Here is a 26214-nt window from a genome sequence, read left to right as displayed (position 1 = left end):
CCGCTCCTTCAATAACTCCTACGCAATAACTCAGTGATCTAGTATTATTTTTTTAGGATAAAATTACAGACATGCAGGAAAAGTGGACAGAGGAATAGCCCTCACTGAAAAGGGATCAGCAGGTCGGGACTGGACAAGGAGATGACGTTCAGCTACTGTAGGCAGTGAAAATGGAGCTGTGGTAACTTGGGTGTGTGAATTTGAACAGATTTTCGATACTCAATTTAGGTATTTAGTTCATTCCATCAAATCAGTTTCACCTTATGATTTGATGCCGCCTAAAGTGTGACTTTCATTAGCAGATAATTTATTTGAAATACTACGTCCCATATGTAATGCATCGGTCTCAGGGAGTAGTTCCACAGGACTGGAAAAAAGCATAATCGACCTATCTCACGCCTCCCATTACCAGTCAAAATACTACACAAGTATGTAAATTCTATTAGTCCATTACCTAGAGAGCAATTAGTTACCGGACCTGGCCCAGTGGGGCTTCTGTCCCATGCATGGGACAGAAACTGCACTGGTATCCCTCCTACAGGATCTAAGGCAACTTGTAGGCTGCCTTCGATACTCTGTCGCACAGGATGCAAGGAGAGAGACTATTGGTAATTGGATTGGAGGACACAGCGCTTGAATGGTGCATTTCGTATTTGAAGGGCAGAACTCTGGCAGTTTTTCTTCCACCATATCATTCGGAACCCAAAGTTGTAGCACAGGGAGTACCTCAAGGATTAGCAATAAGTCCTGCCTTATTTAATATATACTTGAGGCCATTTGCAAAGCTGCTCCGCCATAGAGGGATGGAGCAGCAAGTTGACCACTGCAGCTTTCCAACCGTGCCGCCTTTGATGTGAATCTTCATTATCATAGACATACCAGTCTTGGCCTTACTCATCAACACCAGGACTACTCATATTTCAACCATTCCCTTAATGCAACTCACGGTGGATCATATCTTGATAATAGTTGAGGTTCACATTACCTGCATTCGGGTAGGTCCTTGTTCACCTGCCACAATGGTCTGATTCCAACTGTCCAACAGACCCATCCAATTCTTCCCCTTTAACTATGCAGGCTGTCCTTGTGTTCCTTCCATCCTGAAGAAGACCCGCAGTGACCACCAGCAATTTGCACATTTTGTGTCAAAACATCGACACGCTGGTTATAATCCTGACCCTATTCTCTCTGCTCCACGTCCAAAGGAAATTCAAACCCAAAGTGGACTAGAGATTTATGTATCTAGGGATGGACGACATCTGAATGATCATTTTTAACCAGCAATTTATCATTGTATATATTTTGTTCACAATCGGCACTTCTATGCACCTTGTCACCCTAGCACTTGCCCCGTTTTGTGTATTACTTGTGACAGCCTTTCAGTGTCCTTTATACACCACAAAATGTAAAAAGAACAAAATGTGACACAGGCTGAGCATACCCCTACGGTGGGCGACCTGAAGTGGTTTAGTCAAAGAAGGGTTTCACCATCTTGTTTTTGGGGAAACTAGGAACTCTGGGACAGGGTTATGTCAGTCAGTCAAAAAACTTTATTTCGGCCACAAGGGCCATAAAAGCAGAATACAATACAACAATTTATATGTCAAAAGCAAGAGCAGATCACATTTTAACCACCAAAACAGAATAAAATAATCAAATTAAAATTTTCACATTATTAAAAATTGGTGGAAAGTTTCCTACGCTGAGACCATACAGCATTAAGAAAGCGTGAAACTGCGAACACAATTGGGGGATGGGTGTCGTATTTTAAAACTCGCAGGGCATTAACACAATCTCTAAAACCAAGGTTCCTACAAATCGATTTTACCCAACGTTTCCTATGGGTAAGGTACGCAGGACAAACAAAGAACACATGAATTTCATCCTCCAGTTTGTAGCCACATGCAGGGCATGAAATACTATTCTTAATGTCCCATCTAGAAGTGAAAGACCTGAGTGGTAAGGTACCCATTCTAAATTGAACATATAATTTCCTGGCTAGAGGAGGGAAAATCAGATCCAGGAATAACTCCCTCCCATAGTTCGGTTTAATCTGGAGAAACTGTTCGGTCAGCCTGCCTATGTTAGGATCCATGTGCAGGCGTGTTAGATGAAAGTATCTTAGTTCTTCAGCAAGATTGGTTTTAGAAACAGATAGGCAGGAAGCTTCTGGGGTATCCCAGAGTTCCCTGCGACCAATCTTGAAGCAAGTTTCCCTAACGTGAGTTAACCAAGGGATCTTCATGTATTTGAGTGTAGGCCAGAGATCCAGAAATTCATCTCTGAAAATTTCGAGGTCTGGATTGGACCATAATCTCTTCCAATATTGGACAGGCCGGGCCACCACCACTTCTTCAATGGGAAGCAGTCCCAGATCTAATCTAATTGGGACCAGCGGAGTACTAGGGGGTAAACTTAAAAGTTTCCTGATAAAGGAGTTTTCGACCCTCGTTAGACTATCTATTTGGGAGTGGCCCCATAGTTCTGCTCCATAGGTAGCGACAGATCGGGCTTGAGTTTTAAAAATTTCTACCACTGGGGCCGCTGGTTTAAAAACCGTGCCACTAAACAATCTAGCCATACCTCCTGTAGTTTGGGTCAACTTAAGTGTAGAATTGACCACCTGGCCTCCCCAGCCAAGATCTTCTTGGAGTGTAATCCCCAAGTAAGTGAACGTTTTCACCCTTTCAAGGGGGAAACCATTCAATACTGGGCTCGGGCGGGTACTTTTAGGAGGGTTGAGAATCATAAATTTCGTTTTGGCTAGGTTGATCTCAAGGCCCCTGTCACCACAGAAGTCAACGAAGCCATCTAAAACTCGCTGAATTCCCATGGGAGTGCGTGACAACAGGGTGTCGTCAGCAAACATTAGAGCAGGAACCTTGCCCGATACAAGCCTAGGGACGTCAATGTCTTTGAGGGCTAGAAGGTGTTTTATGAGTCCATTAATGTATAGGCAAAACAACGTGGGAGCTAGCACACATCCTTGTCGAACTCCTCGACTAACAGGAAAGCGGTCAGAGAGTTCGCCATACTTCCCACATCTAACCTGGGCGAAATTGGCCTTGTGTAAGTTCTTCAAAACATCCAAGAGATAGGGGGGAATGTTGAGCCTTTGCAGAACGGCCCAGAGCTTTTCTCTCGGGACCAGATCAAAAGCTGACCTTAGATCAACAAAAATGAGGTAGAGGCTGCCACCCTCTACTCTCACAGTCTTCCAGAATATAACCTGAAGACGAAATATCTGGTCAAGGGTTGAAGTACCCTTCCTGAAGCCGGCCTGCAAAGTGCTTAAAACGTTATTTTCTTCTTCCCAGGCCTGTAATCTATTCAAAATTATGCGCCCGAATAGTTTTTGGGTCGTATCAATTAGGCTTATCGGGCGATAATTTGAGGGCTGTAAAGGGCAGCCTTTTTTGTGAATAGGCACTATCTCAGCGCCACGCCAGGTTACTGGTGGCTCTGCACCATACAAAATGGAGTTAAAAAGGACACATAAGTAGGGAGCCCACACCGTAGGTTCAGACCTAAAAAGATCGCCAGGGATTTTGTCCAGGCCCGGCGCTTTGTTAGGTATGAGCATAGAGATGGCGTTTTCAACCTCCTTAATTTCGATTCGTGGGATAGCTGCAGCACGACAAGCTGTAATAGAGGGAGAATCAACTGGGGGAAATGAATTAGAATCCGCTATTGAGTATAGGCCACCGAAATGCCCTTCCCACAGTGCAGGGGCAATATTAGAACCAGTAATGGGGTCAGAGTCTTTCTTGCCATTGCTAACAATGGCCCAGAAGGTCTTAAAGTCCTTATTCTGTAAAGATACTCTTAACTCCTCCCACATATCGTCTTCCCAAGACTTCCTTGCCCTGTTGGTCTGTTGTTTATAAAGGGCACGGAGTGATTTAGTTCTAAGTTTATCCTTTGCTTTTATTGCCACAATCAGCTCAGTTTTTAATTTCCTGCATTCACCTGTGTACCAAGATTGGTTGTTGGGCACTGGTGCCTTAGGAGCCTCTGAACGAGAAAAAACGTCCAGGATTTTCGTTGATAACTGAGTGTGGATAATAACGGGGCTGGATAAACTTTCCGCGGAAGAGCAGTCTAGCACTACACCGGCCATTTCATTAAGGCAGGGAAGTGCCAGTCTATAGGTTTCTACCAGTTTCTCAGGATGCATGAGGATGCTAGACCATTTAACTCTTCGTTTGTTGTTATGGAGAGTTAGAGATTGCAATGGAGGGGACACCCCGCTGACATACGTTGAAAATCCCCAATGATCTGGTTTTAATTTCAGAGTAAGGGCATTGTGGTCACTATCATCACGAACGACCACTCTAAAATCTAAGACCTTGTTCCATGATTTTGTGTCGATCAGGATATAATCCAAGATTGACAAATGCCCAGCTCTATTAAAAGTAGTATGTCCAGGATGGTCGGATTTAAATCGGCCATTGCAAGCCCTCAATGATAAAGAAAGGGTAAGAGAAAGAATTTGAAGTACTAATGGGGTCCAGGCTCTAACCGTAGGGATCATAGGGTCAGGGATATTTAAATGTGTGTCTTCCGCCACAGGATCATTTTGGGCTGAGAGACTGAGCGGCTCAAACTGACAGTTAAAATCGCCGCCTACTATGACGGAATAATCTGGATCTAAAGTCAGAATAAAATCATTCAAAGCTGTAATGACCTTAGATTCACGTCCTCCTGGAGATGGTCTAGAATAGACATTTATGAGAACCAAATGCCTGTTCTCAGGCAAGTCCAGTATAACACATAAAATGTCATCAGATCCTGTTTGGAGTTGCCTGGCTTTAGCACCCAGATGAATTGCAACCCAGGTGCTAAGACCTCCAGAAGGTCTCCCCCTGCCACTAGATAAAGCCAGAATGCCAAAAGAGGCGAACCCCTCTCGTTGGTAGTTATCCATGGCCCATGTCTCTTGTAACAAACAAATATCAAAAGTGTCCATAAAATTACCCCACTCATTGCATATCTGTTTGTTCTTTAGGCCCGCTACATTCCAAGAGATAAGGTTGACATCAGTTTTGGGCTCTCCTATGGTAGGGGCATCTATGCTTAGGTTTGGAGAATCAGCTATAGAAGGAGAATTAGAGCATAAGACAAAGACATTATCCCTGGTACAGGGGCCAATAGGGGAGCTCACAGGAGACACAATCTGTGGTAAAATTTTAAAATCCTCATCCGGATTTGAATATGAAGTCGGGCTTGGTGGTATAGTTTTAATAACTCCCATGTCTAGATCTCCTTGGGAAGGTGGTTCAGCGTAGAGCGACCCACTGATTGAACATGTATTTGGAACCAGTCAATCAACCTCGCTAAGACATCTGAATCGATTGTAATCCCCCAAATATAGGGAAGAGCCCTGTAGTTCATATCTAGTACTATGCCCATTACAGAATCCATTTCGACCCACACGTATCCACCCTTGGTCATAATCATGTTCCTGTTGTCTTCTCGGTGGGGGATAGAAAAGAGCTAGTGGGAAGGGCTTTATTAAAGATTCAGACCCCACATGAGGGGAGTTAAGGATGAAAGAAACGGCTCCCTTATCCCTCAGGGTTATAATCACACAATCCCCAATAAGATCTTTCTTAGTGTTACCCACCCAGTGGGCCCTACGAACCATCAAAATCTCACCCGAATAATTTGGGGGGAGAGGTCTATGGTTTGTAAGCCAACTCACCACTTTATTCTTAAGCGATGAGAATGATTCGATGGTTCCTTCAGTAAGTTTAGGGACTCCCGTTAGAACTACAACAAACGGGGCAGCCTCTGGGGGGAGGTTTGGGGTAAGATGTACTCCAGCAATGGGAGGATTGGTAGTAATGGTCTGGTGGAAATCTGGCTCTACCCTTCCTAGAGAATTTGTGTTTGTCACCGTAGAGGAGGGAGGGATGAAGCTGCTGATAGGGAGTGTGGGAGCCTGGGCTGGCAATGTCGAGGATGCGGGAGTATGTGTGGGTAATTGTAGAATTGGAGCGCTTGTACTCTGTAGTGCAGCGACATTACCCCGCTCCCTTTCAGAAGAGGATGGGACTATGGGGGGATTGGGGTAAGACTCAATTACCCTTGTCAATTTGGCTATTCTATCCTCCAAACAGGGTTATGCCCATTCCCCACAGGAAGTGGGTAAATAGCGGGTGTGGCGACCACAAGGGTATGTAGCCTATTGGCTACTACCCTTCTCTCCCCTTATCACCACTACATTGAGTATTTATGTGGCCCCCTGGCACCAGGAAAACAGATCAAGTCAAGAATTCGACTACTGGGAACCGGGGAAGACGGAGAACCAACAAAGCGGCAACAGAAGTCCTGCACCAAAGATTGGCGCAAAACCCTGCCAGGCTGCTTGTACTTTGCCAGTCACAGAGGCCGACTTCACAAAGAGCTGGATACCCTCCCCACACTCTTGGAGGACCGTCAAGCACCTCGACAACTGGACAAGATCTCCCTTGAAGTAGAGGAGTCACTTCCCTGCAGGCACCAATTGCAACATCTGGCTTGCCAATCTGCTGACCACCGGGCCCACCGATGCAGCAGCCAGCCAGTAGGAGGTCACCATGCACCAGGGAGTCAGCTCCGCCTCTTCTAACTCTGGAGACTCCAGGAAACCCAGGAGCCGCCCTGCACTAATATCCGGGATACCAGGCCCCTTGCAGCAGCCAAGACTTGTTTAGTGTCTAGCCCGGACATCAACCCTGCCAAGACCGACTAACCAATGTGGGACTTAAGGATCCATGAGGGCTTCTTTGAAAGTGGCCCTAATGCCCTGTTTGCACCCCCTCACAGGTATGCCCCAAGAAGTGAGAGCCTCTGACAGTACGACCCAACCGGACAAAACACCTATGCACCCGAGCCCCACAGCTCGATTCTAAGGAAACCAAAGGTGTCCCTGTGCCCCAGAGACCATCAGTAGCCGAGCCCCCATTAGGTTCTGCTGGACTGGTCCCCCAGTCCCCGATTGCAGCCTCTTTTCCACGGGTACTTTTCCTATTGACTATAGTGGTAGCGTTCGAGGCTACCCTTCTGACAAGCAACTTTGCCCCCGGACCCACCAGTTTGGGCTGGACTGCTCCCATTGGGTGCCGGGGCAAGACTCATTTGCATATGACTGGGTCTAAACTGGAATGGCATGGTGAGCAAAAAAACAATGGATTTAGGCCCAGATCTCTGTACTGGGGTGAATGTATGACATTGTTCTGCGTTTTGTCCATCAATTGTTCTTTTTGCATTTGTCACCCTTAGTGGGACGGGTATGCTCAGACGTGAGTCACGTGCTGTCCATGCCACTGGAGTCCAGCTATCCTAGCTGATTAAAACCGTTCCTAGGATGCTTGTTTCCAGTCCAGGGAGGACCGGGCCTGGCAGTTCGGGCTGGACTGCTCCGATTTGGATCAGGGTCAAGACTGATTTGCATATGGCTGGGTTCAAACTGGAATGGCATGGTGAGCAACAAGCATTGGCAAAGCCAATAGGTCTCGCGCATAGGCAAACTTTTGCCTTTGGTGATTAGGTGGGAGTGGCGACCGGGGGCAGGGAGGGAGAAATGGACAATTGGGAGAAGAAACAGGGATGGGAGTGCAGAGGGAGGAGAAACAGGAAAGAGAGGGTGGGTTAAAGGAAGGAGCAGGCGCTGCCTAGGTTCGACCTAAGAAAGATTAACTATAAACTGTGAAACACTCCAGTGACTGTTGAGCATCTGTTTATGTGACCTTAATATATACAAAATACCAATACCTCAAGCCCTGGGCGTCTTGCAAATATTTTGTGCAGAGACGAGGTTGGGTTCTGAAACAGTTAACTGCTCAGATAAATGTTGAATGATACCACAGAATGTTTACTCAACTGTTTACAGCAAAGTCACGATACTACACCAATTTCAGGTGCGTGTATGCAAATACACATTTATATGCAGCAGGTGAATCGAGATTTGTATTTGTAAAGAAGAACTTTGGTACCGTATACACTATTTACAATAGAGTAGTTCAAATCCATTTATTGCGGTGCCATACACAAATGTGCCCATAACATCTGCAAGATACAGCTATAATGCATTCTCTTGTGTTGAAAACTATTCTCTAATGGGAAAACCTGATTAACGTAGAATGTCAATGAATACCCTAGTTTGGGAGTTTGAGTCATTAGCCAAACGCTGGCCACACTCCTGCTTCCACGTGGTCATCGCTACCAACAGCAAGGCCAGGGAACCGAGCAATCAAAACAGAAACATGATGGGTGGAATGGAATATCTGTTTGACGCAGCCCAAAGCATTCCTTATCCTATCAGATCAATTCCAAACAGTTATCTACAAACCATGGCGCCATTTGAACTCCAGACCGATTAGACCAAGAACAGAAAGTAGTGCTAAGATTCATCCATCATTGATGAGAGTAGGGAGCAGAGGAAGTGTTGAATAAAGTCAAAGCTCCGTGTGCATCTGTAAAGTTACCAGTTTCATATGACGGATGCGCAAAAGGATAGAGAAACATACTGTCCCTCCAAGTATCACTGCATTATTTATTTTTTTAAGCTCCGATAAGATCTACAAAAGAGAGAGACAAAAAAGAGCATCCTTTCAAACATGGCAATCACACTCGTAATTTACAATTGGAAAATTAAAAAGTATAAACATTTAGATTCTTTCTCTAAAAACTCCAAGGGTTGCACTCTTAAAATGCTGCCTAGAAACCTTTACTTGCTTCATCCTATGAGAAACTCACAACAATGTGGCACGGTGCAATTTGCCGACTCGCATCTGGCCAGATAACATGCACAAGACCACTGCACGGATGTGTCTGCGACACACCGGCATTGGATTTCCAGGCACTGAGCTGAACAGAGAACCAAACTTTTCCTGGAGTTGCACTTTTTCAATATATGTTCGAGAAAAAAAAAATCCGGTTCTAAGTTGTGCTATTTCAACAAAAGGAAGTCCTAATCAGAAGCAATGCCATCCATTAAACTGGCTCAATATTTTAAAAGTCTTGGTAAAGAGTAGCTGCGTAAAGTAGTAAAGTTATTATTGTTATTTTTTTTAAGTTCCAGTATGTGTAGGCCACGGCCATGCCACATTTGAGAGCAAACAATTAGCCATGCTGCTGGTTCCACATTTTGACATGAGGAATGTTTTTACAGATTTGCTCCTTTTTCGTCACCGCTTGTATTCTTGTCAAACTCCGTTCAGCGATGCACACTGCACAGGAGTCCAAGTTCTTGCAACTCAAGTTCTCTTAATTTTAGACTTACTATCAAAAGTTAAAGCGCTTTGAGAAAAGACGCATTAAATGCAAATATTTTGATGCTAGGCTTACAAAGACCTAACTTGAAGTCACTTCAAGAAAAAAAACATGAGCTGTTGCTCAAAGTCTCCTTACATCTCTAAATGTTTAGTGGTACAGAATGCTTTAAAATATTTTGCGAACAAAATTAATTTATAAGTTTACGTTTTTGAGTACAAACTAGACCCCACCATCTACCGTGAAACCTGTAACAAGCACAGATACATTGGAATTATTTAATGTCGCAATGATAACAGGCCTAGGTTATCTCCCTCATGCCTGCCAACTTTTCAAGTATTGTTGGAGATAAATATTGACTTCATATGAACTGTTAGCCCAGTCAGCGATATTGTTGCAGTGCGGTTGTCTGGAGACGGAAGCCACTGAACTGCAACCCATGACAGGTCATGGATGGCGCACAACCAATATTAAGTACAGCTTCAACTGATGCCAGTAACGCGATCGAGGAGAAGACAGTAGACATTCAGCACGGCCCCCTGATGTAAAGAAGTATCTTAGCACAGAAGCTGTACTTCAATTAATGGGTGTGCCATCCATGCGGACTACCCTGATGTATTTCTGGTCTTCATTTTATATCCCACAATTTCCACGTACCTAATATCAAGTGCGAAAAACAATGTTTCAGCTAATGGGTGGTCGCCATTAATGTGGACTACCTACATTTACTGTTGCTTGTGATTTTATACCAGGAATCGTTAATTTACCCTTGAAAATATCTCATCAGAAGAGGAATGACACTTTGAGAATTCGAAGGATTTTAATGCACCAGAAACAAGAAACTATATTGTTCAGTTGCCTAGGAGTTTATTCTCTACTGTATATTTACTCTGTCCTAGGAATTGTTTTACCAATTTGTCAGGGGGTCCTTGTTACCCACATCTGGGGTGTATGTATGACATTGTTCTGCGTTCTGTCCATCAATTGTTCTTTTTGCATTGGTCACCCCGAGTGGGACGGGTATGCCCAGACGTGGGTCCCGTGCTCTCCATGCCACGGGAGTCGAGCTATCCTGGCGGATGAGGGGTGAAACCCCGAAACCGGTCCTAGGATGCTTGTTTTCAGTCCAGGGAGGACCTGGCTTGGCAGTTCAGGCTGGACTGTTCCCATGAGGCACAGGGTCAAGACTGATTTGCATATGGCTCTGTCCAAACTGGAATGCCGTGAGAAGCAAAAAAACGATAGATTTAGGCCCAGATCTCTGTACTGGGGTGAATGTATGACATTGTTCTGCAATCTTTCTATCAATTGTTCTTTTTACCTGGACACACAAGGGCAGGTAAACAAACTGCTGGTGGTGCTAAGGACCTTGGCCCCTACTTACCTTCAGTTCAGAACGTTAGTCCTGTAATCGTTTGCAAGTGACCCTATGCAGTGTGTCTTTCTCCCATAGGATAACATTACTGCGTTCGAGGCTCATGCCTCGAATCTGACAGGTGTCATTTTCTACTGTTTCTGCTAAAGAATTTGATATCGTCTAAAGTACTTACCTGATACTGACATTTTTCAGTGTCTAAATATACATAAAAATCCATGTTATTTTTCTTAATTGGTCTTTAGTTTTTTCTTGAGTGTATGTCTCATTTGTTAACTCGGTGTGCACGACAGATGCCTAACACTACCATCTGATAAGCGAAAACTGCTCTCCCATGCAACCACACAGAGAGCATTTGAATTATTAATTTAAGCCCTGTAAGCCAATAAGGGTCGTCTGGACTTTCTACATTATGTACCTCATTTTGGTACACTAAAAAAAAAAATTACTGCTATCTCCTCTAGCGGTATTCTCTGACTGCAGGTACTGCTGAGGTACCTGGAGTATCGAGTCTTGCCTTTGACTCTGAGGATGATCTCCTGTAGGAGTGAAATGAGATCGAAGGCTTGAGTGAAGTATGTGTAGGAAGGAGCCATGCTTGTGTCTGGGTGATCTCCTGTAGGAGTGAAATGAGATCGAAGGCTTGAGTGAAGTATGTGTAGGAAGGAGCCATGCTTGTGTGTGGATGATCTCCTGTAGGAGTGAAATGAGATCGAAGGCTTGAGTGAAGTATGTGTAGGAAGGAGCCATGCTTGTGTGTGGGTGATCTCCTGTAGGAGTGAAATGAGATCGAAGGCTTGAGTGAAGTATGTGTAGGAAGGAGCCATGCTTGTGTCTGGGTGATCTCCTGTAGGAGTGAAATGAGATCGAAGGCTTGAGTGAAGTATGTGTAGGAAGGAGCCATGCTTGTGTCTGGGTGATCTCCTGTAGGAGTGAAATGAGATCGAAGGCTTGAGTGAAGTATGTGTAGGAAGGAGCCATGCTTGTGTGTGGGTGATCTCCTGTAGGAGTGAAATGAGATCGAAGGCTTGAGTGAAGTATGTGTAGGAAGGAGCCATGCTTGTGTCTGGGTGATCTCCTGTAGGAGTGAAATGAGATCGAAGGCTTGAGTGAAGTATGTGTAGGAGGGAGCCACACCTCGGTCTGGGTGATCTCCTTTAGGAGTGAAATGAGATCGAAGGCTTGAGTGAAGTATGTGTAGGAAGGAGCCATGCTTGTGTGTGGGTGATCTCCTGTAGGAGTGAAATGAGATCGAAGGCTTGAGTGAAGTATGTGTAGGAGGGAGCCACACCTCGGTCTGGGTGATCTCCTTTAGGAGTGAAATGAGATCGAAGGCTTGAGTGAAGTATGTGTAGGAAGGAGCCATGCTTGTGTCTGGGTGATCTCCTGTAGGAGTGAAATGAGATCGAAGGCTTGAGTGAAGTATGTGTAGGAAGGAGCCATGCTTGTGTCTGGGTGATCTCCTGTAGGAGTGAAATGAGATCGAAGGCTTGAGTGAAGTATGTGTAGGAAGGAGCCATGCTTGTGTCTGGGTGATCTCCTGTAGGAGTGAAATGAGATCGAAGGCTTGAGTGAAGTATGTGTAGGAGGGAGCCACACCTCGGTCTGGGTGATCTCCTTTAGGAGTGAAATGAGATCGAAGGCTTGAGTGAAGTATGTGTAGGAAGGAGCCATGCTTGTGTGTGGGTGATCTCCTGTAGGAGTGAAATGAGATCGAAGGCTTGAGTGAAGTATGTGTAGGAGGGAGCCACACCTCGGTCTGGGTGATCTCCTTTAGGAGTGAAATGAGATCGAAGGCTTGAGTGAAGTATGTGTAGGAAGGAGCCATGCTTGTGTCTGGGTGATCTCCTGTAGGAGTGAAATGAGATCGAAGGCTTGAGTGAAGTATGTGTAGGAAGGAGCCATGCTTGTGTGTGGGTGATCTCCTGTAGGAGTGAAATGAGATCGAAGGCTTGAGTGAAGTATGTGTAGGAGGGAGCCACACCTCGGTCTGGGTGATCTCCTTTAGGAGTGAAATGAGATCGAAGGCTTGAGTGAAGTATGTGTAGGAAGGAGCCATGCTTGTGTGTGGGTGATCTCCTGTAGGAGTGAAATGAGATCGAAGGCTTGAGTGAAGTATGTGTAGGAAGGAGCCATGCTTGTGTCTGGGTGATCTCCTGTAGGAGTGAAATGAGATCGAAGGCTTGAGTGAAGTATGTGTAGGAAGGAGCCATGCTTGTGTCTGGGTGATCTCCTGTAGGAGTGAAATGAGATTGAAGGCTTGAGTGAAGTATGTGTAGGAAGGAGCCATGCTTGTGTCTGGGTGATCTCCTGTAGGAGTGAAATGAGATCGAAGGCTTGAGTGAAGTATGTGTAGGAGGGAGCCACACCTCGGTCTGGGTGATCTCCTTTAGGAGTGATAGCCGACTTGTGGATTTTAGTAACGTCTGTCCCCAGGCAGGGTTCATGATACAGCAAGCATTAGGAAGGCACCTGGAGCGGGTAATATGGCTGCAGCGTGATTGTTATTACCTGTGCATAGTGTTCTTAGTAGACGTTCTCGTCCCTGTGTCAGAAGTTGATTGCATGTAAAAGGTAGCTGAGATTGTTGATTGCAATGAGATGCCTCGAGCACAGATTGCTACCCCCTGGTGTATGGGTGATCAACTCTTAGCATGAGTCACGACTGCAGCTTCTGGTGGGGCCAGTTGTGAACTGCTTGCTGTTCCCTGCCTGTGTGAGTAACTGCATCTAGCTAATTATTTAGTGATGGAGGTTAGCAGGGGTTAAGTACAAAGGTTTTTCTCTCTGTGAGACTGATAAAACCTCAAGGGTCAGCCAGGGCAGCACTCCAGGCCTCTACACAGTACCTGCAGTGTATCCTCTTAATGAATATGAGCTTTGTTACTGTATCTCTAAACCATCTCTTCTGGGGAGCTCCCTGGAGGAGTGTGTGCTGCATGTTGGGGTGAGGATATTGAAGTAAGTACTGGATAGGTTTTCAGGAGTCCAGTGCAGTCCTTGTGTGTAATCACTGTGAGAACACTTGTATTAGTGAGAGGCCTGTCTCAGAGAGCACAGCCTTATTGGACTCGTGGTTGTGGAAGGCATATGTATGTGTATCGAGTTCGTACATTTGTAGAACACGCAATACTCCCTGGGATTTCTCCACATGCTGAAAGCAACTGCGGCCTCTTGGGGCCATGGTGTAACATGCATTGGGAAGAGCAGGCATTGCATCTTGGGACCGCGGTGTAACATGCATTGGGAAGAGCAGGCATTGCCTCTTGGGACCGCGGTGTAACATATGTTGGGAAGAGCAGGCATTGCCTCTTGGGACCGCGGTGTAACATGCGTTGGGAAGAGCAGGCATTGCCTCTTGGGACCGCGGTGTAACATGCGTTGGGAAGAGCAGGCATTGCCTCTTGGGACCGCGGTGGAACATGCGTTGGGAAGAGCAGGCATTGCCTCTTGGGACCGCGGTGTAACATGCGTTGGGAAGAGCAGGCATTGCCTCTTGAGACAGCGGTGTAACATGCATTGGGAAGAGCAGGTATTGCCTCTTGAGACAGCGGTGTAACATATGTTGGGAAGAGCAGGCATTGCCTCTTGGGACCGCGGTGTAACATGCGTTGGGAAGAGCAGGCATTGCCTCTTGGGACCGCGGTGTAACATATGTTGGGAAGAGCAGGCATTGCCTCTTGAGACAGCGGTGTAACATGCATTGGGAAGAGCAGGCATTGCCTCTTGAGACAGCGGTGTAACATATGTTGGGAAGAGCAGGCATTGCCTCTTGGGACCGCGGTGTAACATGTGTTGGGAAGAGCAGGCATTGCCTCTTGGGACCGCGGTGTAACATATGTTGGGAAGAGCAGGCATTGCCTCTTGGGACCGCGGTGTAACATGTGTTAGGAAGAGCAGGCATTGCCTCTTGGGACCGCGGTGTAACATATGTTGGAAAGAGCAGGAATTGCCTCTTGGGACCGCGGTGTAACATGCGTTGGGAAGAGCAGACATTCCCTCTTGGGACTACAGTGTAACATATGTTGGGAAGAGCAGGCATTGCCTCTTGAGACAGCGGTGTAACATATGTTGGGAAGAGCAGGCATTGCCTCTTGGGACCGCGGTGTAACATATGTTGGGAAGAGCAGGAATTGCTCCTTGGGACCGCGGTGTAACATGCGTTGGGAAGAGCAGGCATTGCCTCTTGAGACAGCGGTGTAACATATGTTGGGAAGAGCAGGAATTGCCTCTTGGGACCGCGGTGTAACATGTGTTGGGAAGAGCAGGCATTGCCTCTTGAGACAGCGGTGTAACATGCGTTGGGAAGAGCAGGCATTCCCTCTTTGGACTGCGGTGTAACATGCGTTGGGAAGAGCAGGCATTCCCTCTTTGGACTGCGGTGTAACATGCGTTGGGAAGAGCAGGCATTGCCTCTTGAGACAGCGGTGTAACATATGTTGGGAAGAGCAGGCATTGCCTCTTGGGACCGCGGTGTAACATGTGTTGGGAAGAGCAGGCATTGCCTCTTGGGACCGCGGTGTAACATATGTTGGGAAGAGCAGGCATTGCCTCTTGGGACCGCGGTGTAACATGTGTTGGGAAGAGCAGGCATTGCCTCTTGGGACCGCGGTGTAACATATGTTGGAAAGAGCAGGAATTGCCTCTTGGGACCGCGGTGTAACATGCGTTGGGAAGAGCAGACATTCCCTCTTGGGACTACAGTGTAACATATGTTGGGAAGAGCAGGCATTGCCTCTTGAGACAGCGGTGTAGCATATGTTGGGAAGAGCAGGCATTGCCTCTTGGGACCGCGGTGTAACATATGTTGGGAAGAGCAGGAATTGCCCCTTGGGACCGCGGTGTAACATGCGTTGGGAAGAGCAGGCATTGCCTCTTGAGACAGCGGTGTAACATGCGTTGGGAAGATCAGGCGTTGCCTCTTGGGACCGCTGTGTAACATGTGTTGGGAAGAGCAGGCATTGCCTCTTGGGACCGCGGTGTAACATGCTTTGGGAAGAGCAGGAATTGCCTCTTGGGACCGCGGTGTAACATGCGTTGGGAAGAGCAGGCATTGCCTCTTGGGACCGCGGTGTAACATATGTTGGCAAGAGCAGGCATTGCCTCTTGGGACCGCGGTGTAACATATGTTGGCAAGAGCAGGCATTGCCTCTTGGGACCGCGGTGTAACATGCGTTGGGAAGAGCAGGCATTGCCTCTTGGGACCATTGCGTAACATGCTTTGCCTGTTTAACTCCCTTTGATTTGTTGGCTTAATGTTTTGTGTCGTCTTCTTTTGCAGACCGTCGCTCTGGATGGAACCCTCTTCCAGAAGTCTGGTGTGATCTCTGGGGGCGCCAGTGATTTGAAGGCCAAGGCCAGGCGCTGGGACGAGAAGGCAGTGGATAAACTGAAGGAAAAGAAGGAGCGGCTGACTGAGGAGCTTAAGGTGAGGTCTACAGCAAGGTCAGTCGGTCTCTGCGGAGTTGGAGACATGTCCCCTGGTTGGCTTGGGACAGCGTGCACCCCTGCCTCAAGTTCATCAAAGCAATGTGTTGATTTCTAAGCTTAACTGCGCCACACCTTGGAACACACAACAGTCATGCATGCGCACTGGAGGCATTGTAACTGAGAAACATAAGTTTGCTCTGTGGTCTGGGTGGGCACCCCATAGGCACCCTCCTTGCCAAGCATGACTGCTTCACCTCATTGGGCTGTAGAGGTCTAACCGTGGTGGCAGGAATGATGATTATCGAGGTGATGCAGACTTTCTCTTCCTGCCAGGTGGGCGACTGCTTTCCTCTCCCACCTTGACAAGTCCTTTGCCCTTCCATGTGGGTAGCGGATATTACATGTATACCCTGATCTACATGTGTAGAGGAAGTGAGTGGAGCATGTCTGATACATGTAGCCATGCCCCCACTGGAATCCATGTTGTATGTGCCACAACCAAGTGGTACCTGCTATGAAGTGTGGGAGCAGGCTCAGCTAGCAGATGTGAATTACGAGGCTCCTAATGGACTTTCCAGGAATCCATTGTAGGGGTCATACTGTTGGGAGTCCGAGCTCTGGGAGGTCTTGTTAGTTTCTCCTGTCCTTTCCTGGCCTGTTGTTCACATAAATGGCATCAAAGCGCTCTCTACTTTAGAGTTTGTGTATTCACCGCTAACTCCCATTGCAAGGTTTGCGACCAGAAACATGGGATCTTTGACCAACATTGTCAGGAGAGGATGCCTGGACCCTGTGTTGAAGGAGAGAGCTGACCGACTGCTCAGGAGAGGCATTGGAGGTGCCCTTCCAAGACAGACCCAGCTCAGGAGCGAGGCTGTGAAAGAACCGATGCAAGTTAAGCTGAAGGTGTCTGTTGCAGCACTGCTGAAGGACCTGCTCTACTCTGAGTGTGAGACCCAGGAGTCCTCGTAGTGTCTGCAGTGCTAGCAGTTTGTGCCCACCCCCGTGGAGAAGGGTAGTTCTGTTGCGAGACCTGAGATGTAAGAACCCACAAGGCATTGAGAGAAGCCAGATTAGTCCGCAATCCCCACAAATAAGCAGGACTGCCAGAAGATTTCCTCATTGACAGGCCTGCATCAAGATCCAAGCACTTGCTTTTGGGGGGGAACCAAGCTTGTTAGCATGGTGGGTTTTGTGTCTGTCCCATGGAAGACCCATTGTCTCAAAATCTTCCAAGCTGCAAACCTCACCATGGCCGTCTCGACTGGTGCTGGCATGTCCTCCGATTACCTGCAGCACCAAGCCACCACAACATAGATACCTCTCACTCACTTGTTGGATGGTCCAGGGTGAGGATCCTGCCCTCTGTGTTTTGTGGGCCTTGTGGTGCACACCACATAGAGAGCAACACGGCCTGTGTCGAACCACCAGAAAATTCTCAGGAGCTTCCTTCCTTACTGAAAGATCGAACTGGTAACAAAAGGTACCGTCTACCCCACTGAAACCCAGAGCGGAGCCACGAAGGCCATGCTAAGAGGGAGGGGAGAATCAGCCGGTTTGTACCAGTACTGCGTCGGTCACCTGACAATTGGTAACTGAGACACAAGTAGTATCTTATGAGTTTGTCCTACAGGAGCAGCATAAGCTGTCTCCCTGTCTAATCGATGAAGAGGGATAGTAATGCCCTAAATAATAGTATTGGTTTGTGTACAAGTTGAGCAAAGTACCTTTTTTTTTTTTTTTAAAGAATTACCGCTGAACTTGTAGAACCCCCCACAGCGTCTCTCGGAGTATAGCTTCGACAGCTCGACTTCTCTACGTGAGTCATGTGCAAAAGGAGTGTTTAGTACTCTGTCTTGGGCTGAAAAATATGGTCAACCCTCAGCACATCAGTGGTAAAAGGCTCTGACACAGTCTGAGCCCAGTGACCCTCGACTGCGCTGGGACTCCTCATATGGTTCCCTTAGCCACCTTCATTGTAGGGCAGCAGCTGGGTCTGTCTTGGTAGATCAGTCGCCATCCTTCATTTTTAGGTCTCACCTAGCGTTGCAGCGCACAAGCGCTGCTCGCTCAGCAAGAGATATTGTGTATGAGGAGATTTCAGAAGGGAACTTGAAGCCCCACCCATCATTTTCATTGGGTCGCGTCAGCGTTTATGCTAAACACTGGCTTCCCATTGAAAAGGATGCTTTTTCGTTACCGCCCTTTTTCCTTTTTGTCCGGCCCATTCGGACTGGGTTGTCTGCTTCACGGCTGTCGTTTCACGGCTGTCGTGAAGCAATTTCTTATCTCTTGGGGGCGTGTACTGCCAGATCATGTCTCTGACAGCTTGATTTTCTCCTGAAGTGGCTCTGCGGGTCACGTGACAGGCTGGCTAATGGGAAATCAGTGGATATACTTAATCTCGAAGAAACTGAGACAAGGATAACAGTGGATTAAGTGAAAGGAAAACAGTGAGGTGTGTAAAACTGTGATAAAACCGCCTGCAAGCTTAAGGGTACCCCCGACCCCCTGTCGCGCATTTGCATCTCTTCCAGGTGTATAATTTGATTTTCAGAACTGCATTAACTTTCCCGCCCGTTAAGACCTGTCGCAAGTAAAGGCCGCCGATCCTTAATTGGATTATCGTCTAATGAACCAATCAATAGTTACTGATCCATAAATCGCTCGCGGGTGCACGTTTCGGATTCATAGGCGGGTTCACAGTAAATCTGAGAAGTTGTCTCTTTTCTTCTCACGCAGGGCAGAGTTATTCCACAACAAGGAGAGTGCACAGAGATCGCCACCGTCAATGGATCACTGACATAATTACGTGGCAGCCAGCCTTACAAGCCGGACTGGGATCTTAACTTGGGGCAGGAGGAGTGTTAACATGGCCAGTCTGATCTTATATGGGAATGTTGATCTGTAGCAGGAACATATTTCCCTTGAGATTCCAGTTCTTATATGGTGAATGCAGTTCTGCAGTGAAAGATTTTATGCGGCATGAGCAATTCTCCTAGGACGCGAAGAGTTCTTATTTAGACAGTACACGGTTTATATGGCATGAAAGGTCCCGTTATGGTGAGGCAGTTCTTAAAAACCGGACAGGTAATTTAGAACGGGGGAGTTTTTGTGTTTAGTTACAGTGCTTGAAGTGTGGTCAGATTTTAAATGTTGGGAATAGTTCTTGTATGCGGGGCAGCTTATATACAACTGTAAAGTCCCAGTTTTGCCATGCTGTTTTGTACAGTGAAGCAGCCATAGGGTGAACTGACATAGTATGCTGCATGTACACACCTCAGTCTTTTTTTTTTTTTTTTTTTTTTTTTTTACTTTAATGAACGCAGCTCCGTCTTTACGGACACTGCGCTATGTAATGCAATAGGTGTTTTTGATATTGTAAATAACAGTGGCTTTTAATTTTTTAAAAGGAATTGTCATTTACAATGCCAACAGCTCCAAAATTTGCAGTTGCAAGACCTATTGCATTGTAAATGCTTGTTGGGTTTAGGAGCGAAGTCCTTTGTATGTCACCAGAGCCTTTCGATGTCTTCTGAACAGGATATTAATCTTTTCTGAGGTCTTCCATTCCCTGTCTGTGACAGTTCTGCCTCTACATGCTACCTGCTTGAGTGGGGAGTGTGAGTACAACGGTTGTGTGACACAACCACGCATGCCTTAACCATGCGGTCTTTACAATGACCGTATCTTTACTATACATGTCTTTACAACGACCGTGTCTTTACCCCACATGCCATTACAACGACCGCGTCTTTACCATGCATGCCTTTACAACGACCGCGTCTTTACCATGCATGCCTTTACAACGACCGCGTCTTTACCATGCATGCGTTTACAACAAATTTCGTTAAAGGTATGTGTGTGAAAGAACCCGGCCTTAGCCCTAAAATTCGGGCCTCCTGTTTTATAATCTACCCACCCGGCCTATTGACTAACCTGGCCCCCTAGCCCAAAAAAACTACCCGAACCCAGCACCCCCGTCCTAAGCTGACCGCAGCCTCTCTTCTTGAGCCATAAAACCAGCCCTCCACCCTAAAACCTACTCCCACCTAACCCTGGCCCCAGCCCAACTTAACAAGCTGCGTCCCAGTCCTTCCTGCCACGTGCCTTCCAGTTCCTCTCCTCGACCATCCGCTCAGACCGCTAGAACGCCAACTGCCTTAACCACACACATGCGTGGTTAAGGCAAGCGTTGTTCAGCTTGCGGGGAAATGGCCTGTGCGCTTAGGCCCGCATTGTAATAAAGGCTGTTTCCTGAGTACAACTGCTCGTGCCCAGTGTTACCATTGACATGTTGTTTGGAAGTCCCTGATAAATCGGTAATGTGCTGGTATGAAAGGTGTGCTTGCGTCTTTTGAGGTCGATGGTGAGTTCCCTGTTTATTGGACAGACGGACAAGAGCATATGAGCACCCTTTTTGATAGATATTTCACTGGGTTTCCAGACTCCCTATCGGTGTAGTGACTCCATCTTAGTCATCAGCAGAGGCCTGATCCATTGCCTCCAGCACAGTCCATGTCTTTTGTTCTGTTGGATCATCCTAAAACATGTCTATTTAGTTAGATAGTAGTCTCTTGCTTCTGTGAGCAGCGAGTGTGTGTGATTCCACCTTGTGCACGTCTGTAGTTTGTAGGCATCCATCCCGTGAGCTGGAACTCCATGTCTAGCAGATGCTTAAAGACTAAAGGCCTTTCCTGTGTGGCTTGCAGTGTTGAGCGTCCTTTAATACTAGGGACATCGGTCCCCAACATTAGGATCCTTTTCAAGTTTGGCTGTACTGGGAATTTTGTCATTTGTTTTAGGGCCTTCATCACAGTCATTACTGTCTGAGCCTTTCCAGTTCCCTCTGTTATGACAGGAGACCCTTATTCATTGGGGTTACTGTTCTGCAGCTAACATTCTCCAAGTGCAGTCTGCCTTGCTTCCCACTTCCTTTAATTTTAGAGTCTGCATCGGACATCCTTCTTTTCAGAGCCTTTATTCTGAACCTTTTGGGAGCAGTTGCGGTTTATGCTTATTCTGCTTCTGTGAACTTTCCTCCGAGGCCTCCTGCACCCTTTTCCCTACTTAAATGTTGGACAGGCCTCACAGACGGCTTGCTCCCTCCCCGCTCGACAGGGCCCGGACTCCGGCCCACCTGGCATAACCCCGCGACAAGCACCTGTACTCCGTCTCCCGACGGACCCTTGGCCCTCGGACCCTTACTCATCACAGGGTCCAGCCCCACCGGCTTCCCCGGCCGGGTCAAGCCGCCATCTTGGGCCCTGCACCACGCGGCCGCCTGGCCTCCCCCCGACCCTAAACCCGGGCCTGGCCGGCCCCGACATCCCGGCACCACCATCCACCCAGGAGGTGAGCGGACCACTTGGCAGGTCAATGGGAGAACGAAGTGTCAAGGGCTCTCCCCCGCCAGGTGTCGATCGCCCCCAGCTCCCCCAGGCACTGGCTCCACCCCCTGCTGGGTGTCTGGACACCTTCATCCCGGACCCTCTGACCTCCAAGTGCGAGGGTCCGGACATCAAAGGGCACCAGCCCTATAACTGAGGCAGCTCCGGAGCAGGAAGGCAGTTGTATCCTGGAGTCGAGAGACACCGAGTGAACTCAACCTTGACGGTCTACTGGCGCTGCCGTAGCCCGCTCTTGTGAATCATCGTCCTGCCTGCTGGCGCTGCCGCGGCCCTCTGCAACAGTCATCTTCCTGGGACCTGCTGGCGCTGCCGCGGCCCGTTGTAACGACCATCCTCACCGGGACCTGCTGGCGCTGCCGCGGCCCTCTGCAACAGTCATCTTCCTGGGACCTGCTGGCGCTGCCGCGGCCCGTTGTAACGACCATCCTCACCGGGACCTGCTGGCGCTGCCGCGGACCGTATATCTTCCGGGGACCTGCTGGCGCTGCCGCGGCCCGTTGTATCGACCATCCACACCGGGACCTGCTGGCGCTGCCGCGGCCCGTACCACCAAGCTCGAGGATTGTGAGCTCATCATCATCTCATCCGAACTACCTGATTGGTAAATAGACTGTCCCGCTACCCCCTTCCCTACCTTGCGAGACTATAATCGAGGGGACCCCTGAGTCCAGACCTCCTTGTACCATCCAACCGTACCTTAAATAAGTGCTTATAAAGAACACTGAACCTTATCCGTGTGTGATATCTGTCTGTGGGGGGGAAGTTACTTGTCTGTACGATCACTGGAGACGGCTCTCCCCGGAGACCTCTCCTCCTGACCCCGGCCGACCCTCCCGGTCCGTCTACCTTTTCTAACATTGGTGGCCAGCGGCGCGATCCGAATCAACGCGTAATCGTACAGAGAGTAGCTCACCCCACGACAAAGCACGATGTCGACCAAAGATAGCAGCTCCACCGAGAAGTTCCAAATGGAGAAATTAGAAGAATACAACCACCGCGAACTGAGACAATTTTGCATAGAACTTGGCATTGCTACCACCGGCCTGAGTACCAAGGATGATCTAAAGCGCGCTCTTGAGTCATGGACCGAAACTGGGGTCGCAGGACCCTCCGACCAAAGCAGCGTCGCACCAGACCAAAACAGCATCACACCAGAGGGGAACGCCACGGCTCCCGAGGAGCGGGGAACGGGCCTCTCGCAGGAGGAGATACGAGAAAGAGACAGAGTCAGATTACACGAATTAGAGATGGCACGACTCAAGATGGATGGGGAACTCAAGTTAGCTGAACAGAAACTCAACCTCGAGCACATGCGGCTTCGAGAGGAACGAGAGGAAAAGCAGAGACAGAGAGAGCTGGAAGAGAAAAAAATAACGCTCGAGCACGAGCGCCGACTGGCGGAAATAGAACTGCGCAAACAGAATAAGGAACTGGGGGTGCCTGAGCGACCACACACCCCGGGGCCAATTGAGAAAAAAGTTCACATCCCCAAGGATGTGGTCCGCGAGTATGTCCGAGAAGACGACATACAACAGTGGTTTAAAGCCTATGAGATCGCAATGACCTCCCACCGGATCGACCGGAGTGATTGGGGAGCCGGCCTTTGGGGGAGATTTATCAACGAGGGTCGCGATGCCCTGCTGCAGCTCCCCGATCACCAAATGTCGTCCTACGACCACATGAAGGCTGCCCTCCTCACCCGCTACGGCCTCACGCCCGAGATGTACCGCCAGAGGTTCAGAGATTGCACCCGGATCCCAGGTACAACTTGGGTAGAGTACGTGAACTATTTCAGCCGGGCCTTCGAGGGTTGGATCAAGGGAAGTCAGGTCACCACCTACGAACAACTCTTCAACCTCATGGTATGGGAGCACCTGTCAAACAACTGTTTCGTCGAGCTCAGGCAGCACCTACTCGACAGTAAGCTGACTGACCCCTGGCAGCTCGCCGCCGAAGCTGACCGATGGGAAAGCACCCGAGTGGGCCGGAGGGGGCCACACGAACAGAACAGAAACAACCAAGGCCAGCACCGTCCTCGGGGAGGAGGAGGGGGCCAGGGGCGAGGGAGAGACGCCTTGCCCGCAACACCCGTGGCCAACACCCCGGCTCCGGCCGGCCGGGGCAACCCCCCGTTGCGGCCTGGGTACCGAGCCAACGTCACGTGCCACCGGTGCCAGCGACTAGGCCACTACGCCAATGATCCGAACTGCCCGCTAAACCAAACACCCAAGCCCCGCCAGGTAGCTGCCGCTGCCCTAGGGGAAGAGCAATCATCGGAGGGACCCGAAGAGTATTAGCCGGCCCAGCAAGGGTGCGAACCGGCCGCCATGGTCCTGGCATGCTTAGGGGGAAGAGACATGGTTCCGCGGGTCCCCCTACCAGCCAACACCAGAAAATACGGTCAGTGGGTGACCATTAATGGACATAGAGCCGAGGCCTTGCGTGACACCGGCGCCAGCGTGACGGCCGTCCGCTGTCACCTGGTGAAGCCCGAGCAGATCCTACCGAACATTCTCTGCCCCGTCCGCTCGGCAGACAACTCTGAGAGCATGTGTAAGATGGCCTGCGTCCCGTTTGAATGGGGAGGGGTCTCCGGCCTACTGAAGGTGACGGTCCGGGACGATGCCCCCGTGGACTGCCTCCTGGGGAATGACCTCGAGAGTTCCCCGTGGGCCACCGTCGAGAGAAGAGAGCACTTGGGGATGCTGGGCCTCCCGGACTGGGCCTGCATAACCACCCAATCCATGGCCGCCCGTGCCGCCCCCCGATCAGAAGAAACCGAATGGCCAGCACCTCCGCCCCCGGTTGCCCCTGTAGAGGACAACGGCGAGTCCGACCTACCGGACCCGACTACCGAAGAAGACTCGCCACACCAGGACCTTCCGGATCTGGCTCAGTGGCGGCAAGAAGGGGGGCCCACCCAAGAACAGTTCCGCCAGGAACAAAAGACCTGTCCCTCCCTCGAGGGACTCCGCCAACAAGCCAGCACCCAAAACGCCGGGGACACCACCGGAACCCACTGGGTCTACTGGGATAACGACCTGCTCTACAGCGAGCAAAGAATCGCCGAGCTGGGGGCCGGTCGAGTTCTGGTGGTACCGCTCCGCTTCCGAGACTTTCTGCTCAACCTGGCCCACGATGTCCCCCTGGCTGGACACCTGGGCCAGGACAAAACGTACAGTCGCCTGGTGACCCACTTTTTTTGGCCGAAAATGAGGAATGACGTCCTGAACCACTGCCGGTCTTGCCCCACATGCCAAGCCAGCGGGAAGAGTGGCCGGAAGCTGAAGGCCCCTCTACAACCCTTCCCTGTGGTCACCACCCCGTTCGAGAGGGTGGGGATAGACATTGTGGGACCTCTGGACCCCCGCACAGCCCAAGGACACAGGTTCATCTTGGTACTAGTGGACCATGCCACCCGCTACCCCGAGGCGGTGCCCCTACGGACAGTGACCGCTCCGGTGGTTGGCCGGGCCCTGATGGGGATCTTCTCCCGGGTAGGCTTCCCCCGAGAAGTCGTCAGCGACCGGGGTACGAATTTCATATCCAAATACATGAAGTCCCTCTGGCAACAATGCGGGGTCACCTACAGATTCACGACCCCCTATCACCCCCAAGGGAACGGACTAGTGGAGCGTTTTAACCGCACTCTCAAAGGGATGATTGGGGGATTGGAAGAGCCTCTCCGTCGCCAGTGGGATGTACTGCTCCCGTGCCTCCTCTTCGCCTACCGGGAAGTTCCCCAGAAGTCCCTCGGTTTTAGCCCCTTCGAACTCCTATACGGGCACCCTGTGCGAGGGCCCCTCAGCCTAGTCAAGGAAGGTTGGGAGATGGCCCCCCTAACGACCCCTCCAGACGTCTTCAAATACATCCTGGCCTTACGAAACCAGACCCGGCGCTTCAGGGAGATGGCCAAGGCGAACCTCGAGGCCAGCCAGGAGGACATGAAGAGGTGGTATGATCACAATGCCTCCTCCGTTGAATTCGAGCCTGGGCAGCAAGTATGGGTGATGTCCCCCACCGAACCATGTGCCCTGCAAGATAAGTGGACGGGGCCCTTCAAAGTGGTCGAGCGCAAAAGCCCCGTCACTTACCTCATCGACATGGGGTCCTCCCGGAACCCCCTTCGGGTCCTCCACACCAACCGGCTCAAACCACACTTTGTGCGCTCCGAACTGAGCCTCTTGATGGCTACAGACAGTGGCACAGAAGAAGACTCCGAGCCCCTCCCGGATCTCCTGAAGACTCAGGAGAAGGACGGCTCCGTGGACGGGGTCCGGCTCTCTGACGCCCTCACTTCGGAGCAACGCCAGGACTGCCGGGACCTCCTGCTGCAGTTCGCTGCCCTGTTCTCCCTCACCCCCGGGGTCACCCCCTGGTGTTTGCACGACGTAGACACCGGGGACAGTCCCCCTGTCCGGCACCGGGCCTACCGCGTACCAGATCGGGTACGGGCCTGCATACAGGAGGAAGTGGCCAAGATGCTCACGATCGGGGTCATCGAGCCCTCGGACAGTCCCTGGGCCAGTCCGGTTGTACTGGTTCCCAAAGCCGCTGCCCCCGGCACCGCACCTGAACTGAGATTCTGCGTCGACTACCGGGGCTTGAACGATGTCACCCGGACCGACGCTCATCCCATCCCCCGGGCAGACGAGCTGATCGACCGGCTGGGGGCCGCCCGCTACCTTAGTATCTTCGACCTAACGGCGGGCTACTGGCAGATCGGCCTCACACCCAGGG

At 49.6% G+C, this 26214-nt stretch overlaps 1 protein-coding gene across 1 annotated transcript in view; it reads left to right on the top strand.

The window, feature by feature from the left end:
• SMC1A (structural maintenance of chromosomes 1A) overlaps positions 1–26214 on the top strand; it is a 294818-nt gene that overhangs the window by 124985 nt on the left and 143619 nt on the right. The window contains exon 12 of the mRNA XM_085629913.1: positions 15915–16061. Coding sequence (XP_085486039.1) covers positions 15915–16061 — 147 coding nt within the window. The remainder of the gene's footprint in view (positions 1–15914; positions 16062–26214) is intronic.

The sequence above is a fragment of the Triturus cristatus genome, chromosome 10 (genome assembly GCF_964204655.1).
Source record: "Triturus cristatus chromosome 10, aTriCri1.1, whole genome shotgun sequence".
In the NCBI taxonomy this organism is placed as follows: Eukaryota; Metazoa; Chordata; class Amphibia; order Caudata; family Salamandridae; genus Triturus; species Triturus cristatus.
Note: the sequence above shows the minus strand (reverse complement) of the source record. Positions and strands in the feature narration are given on the sequence as shown.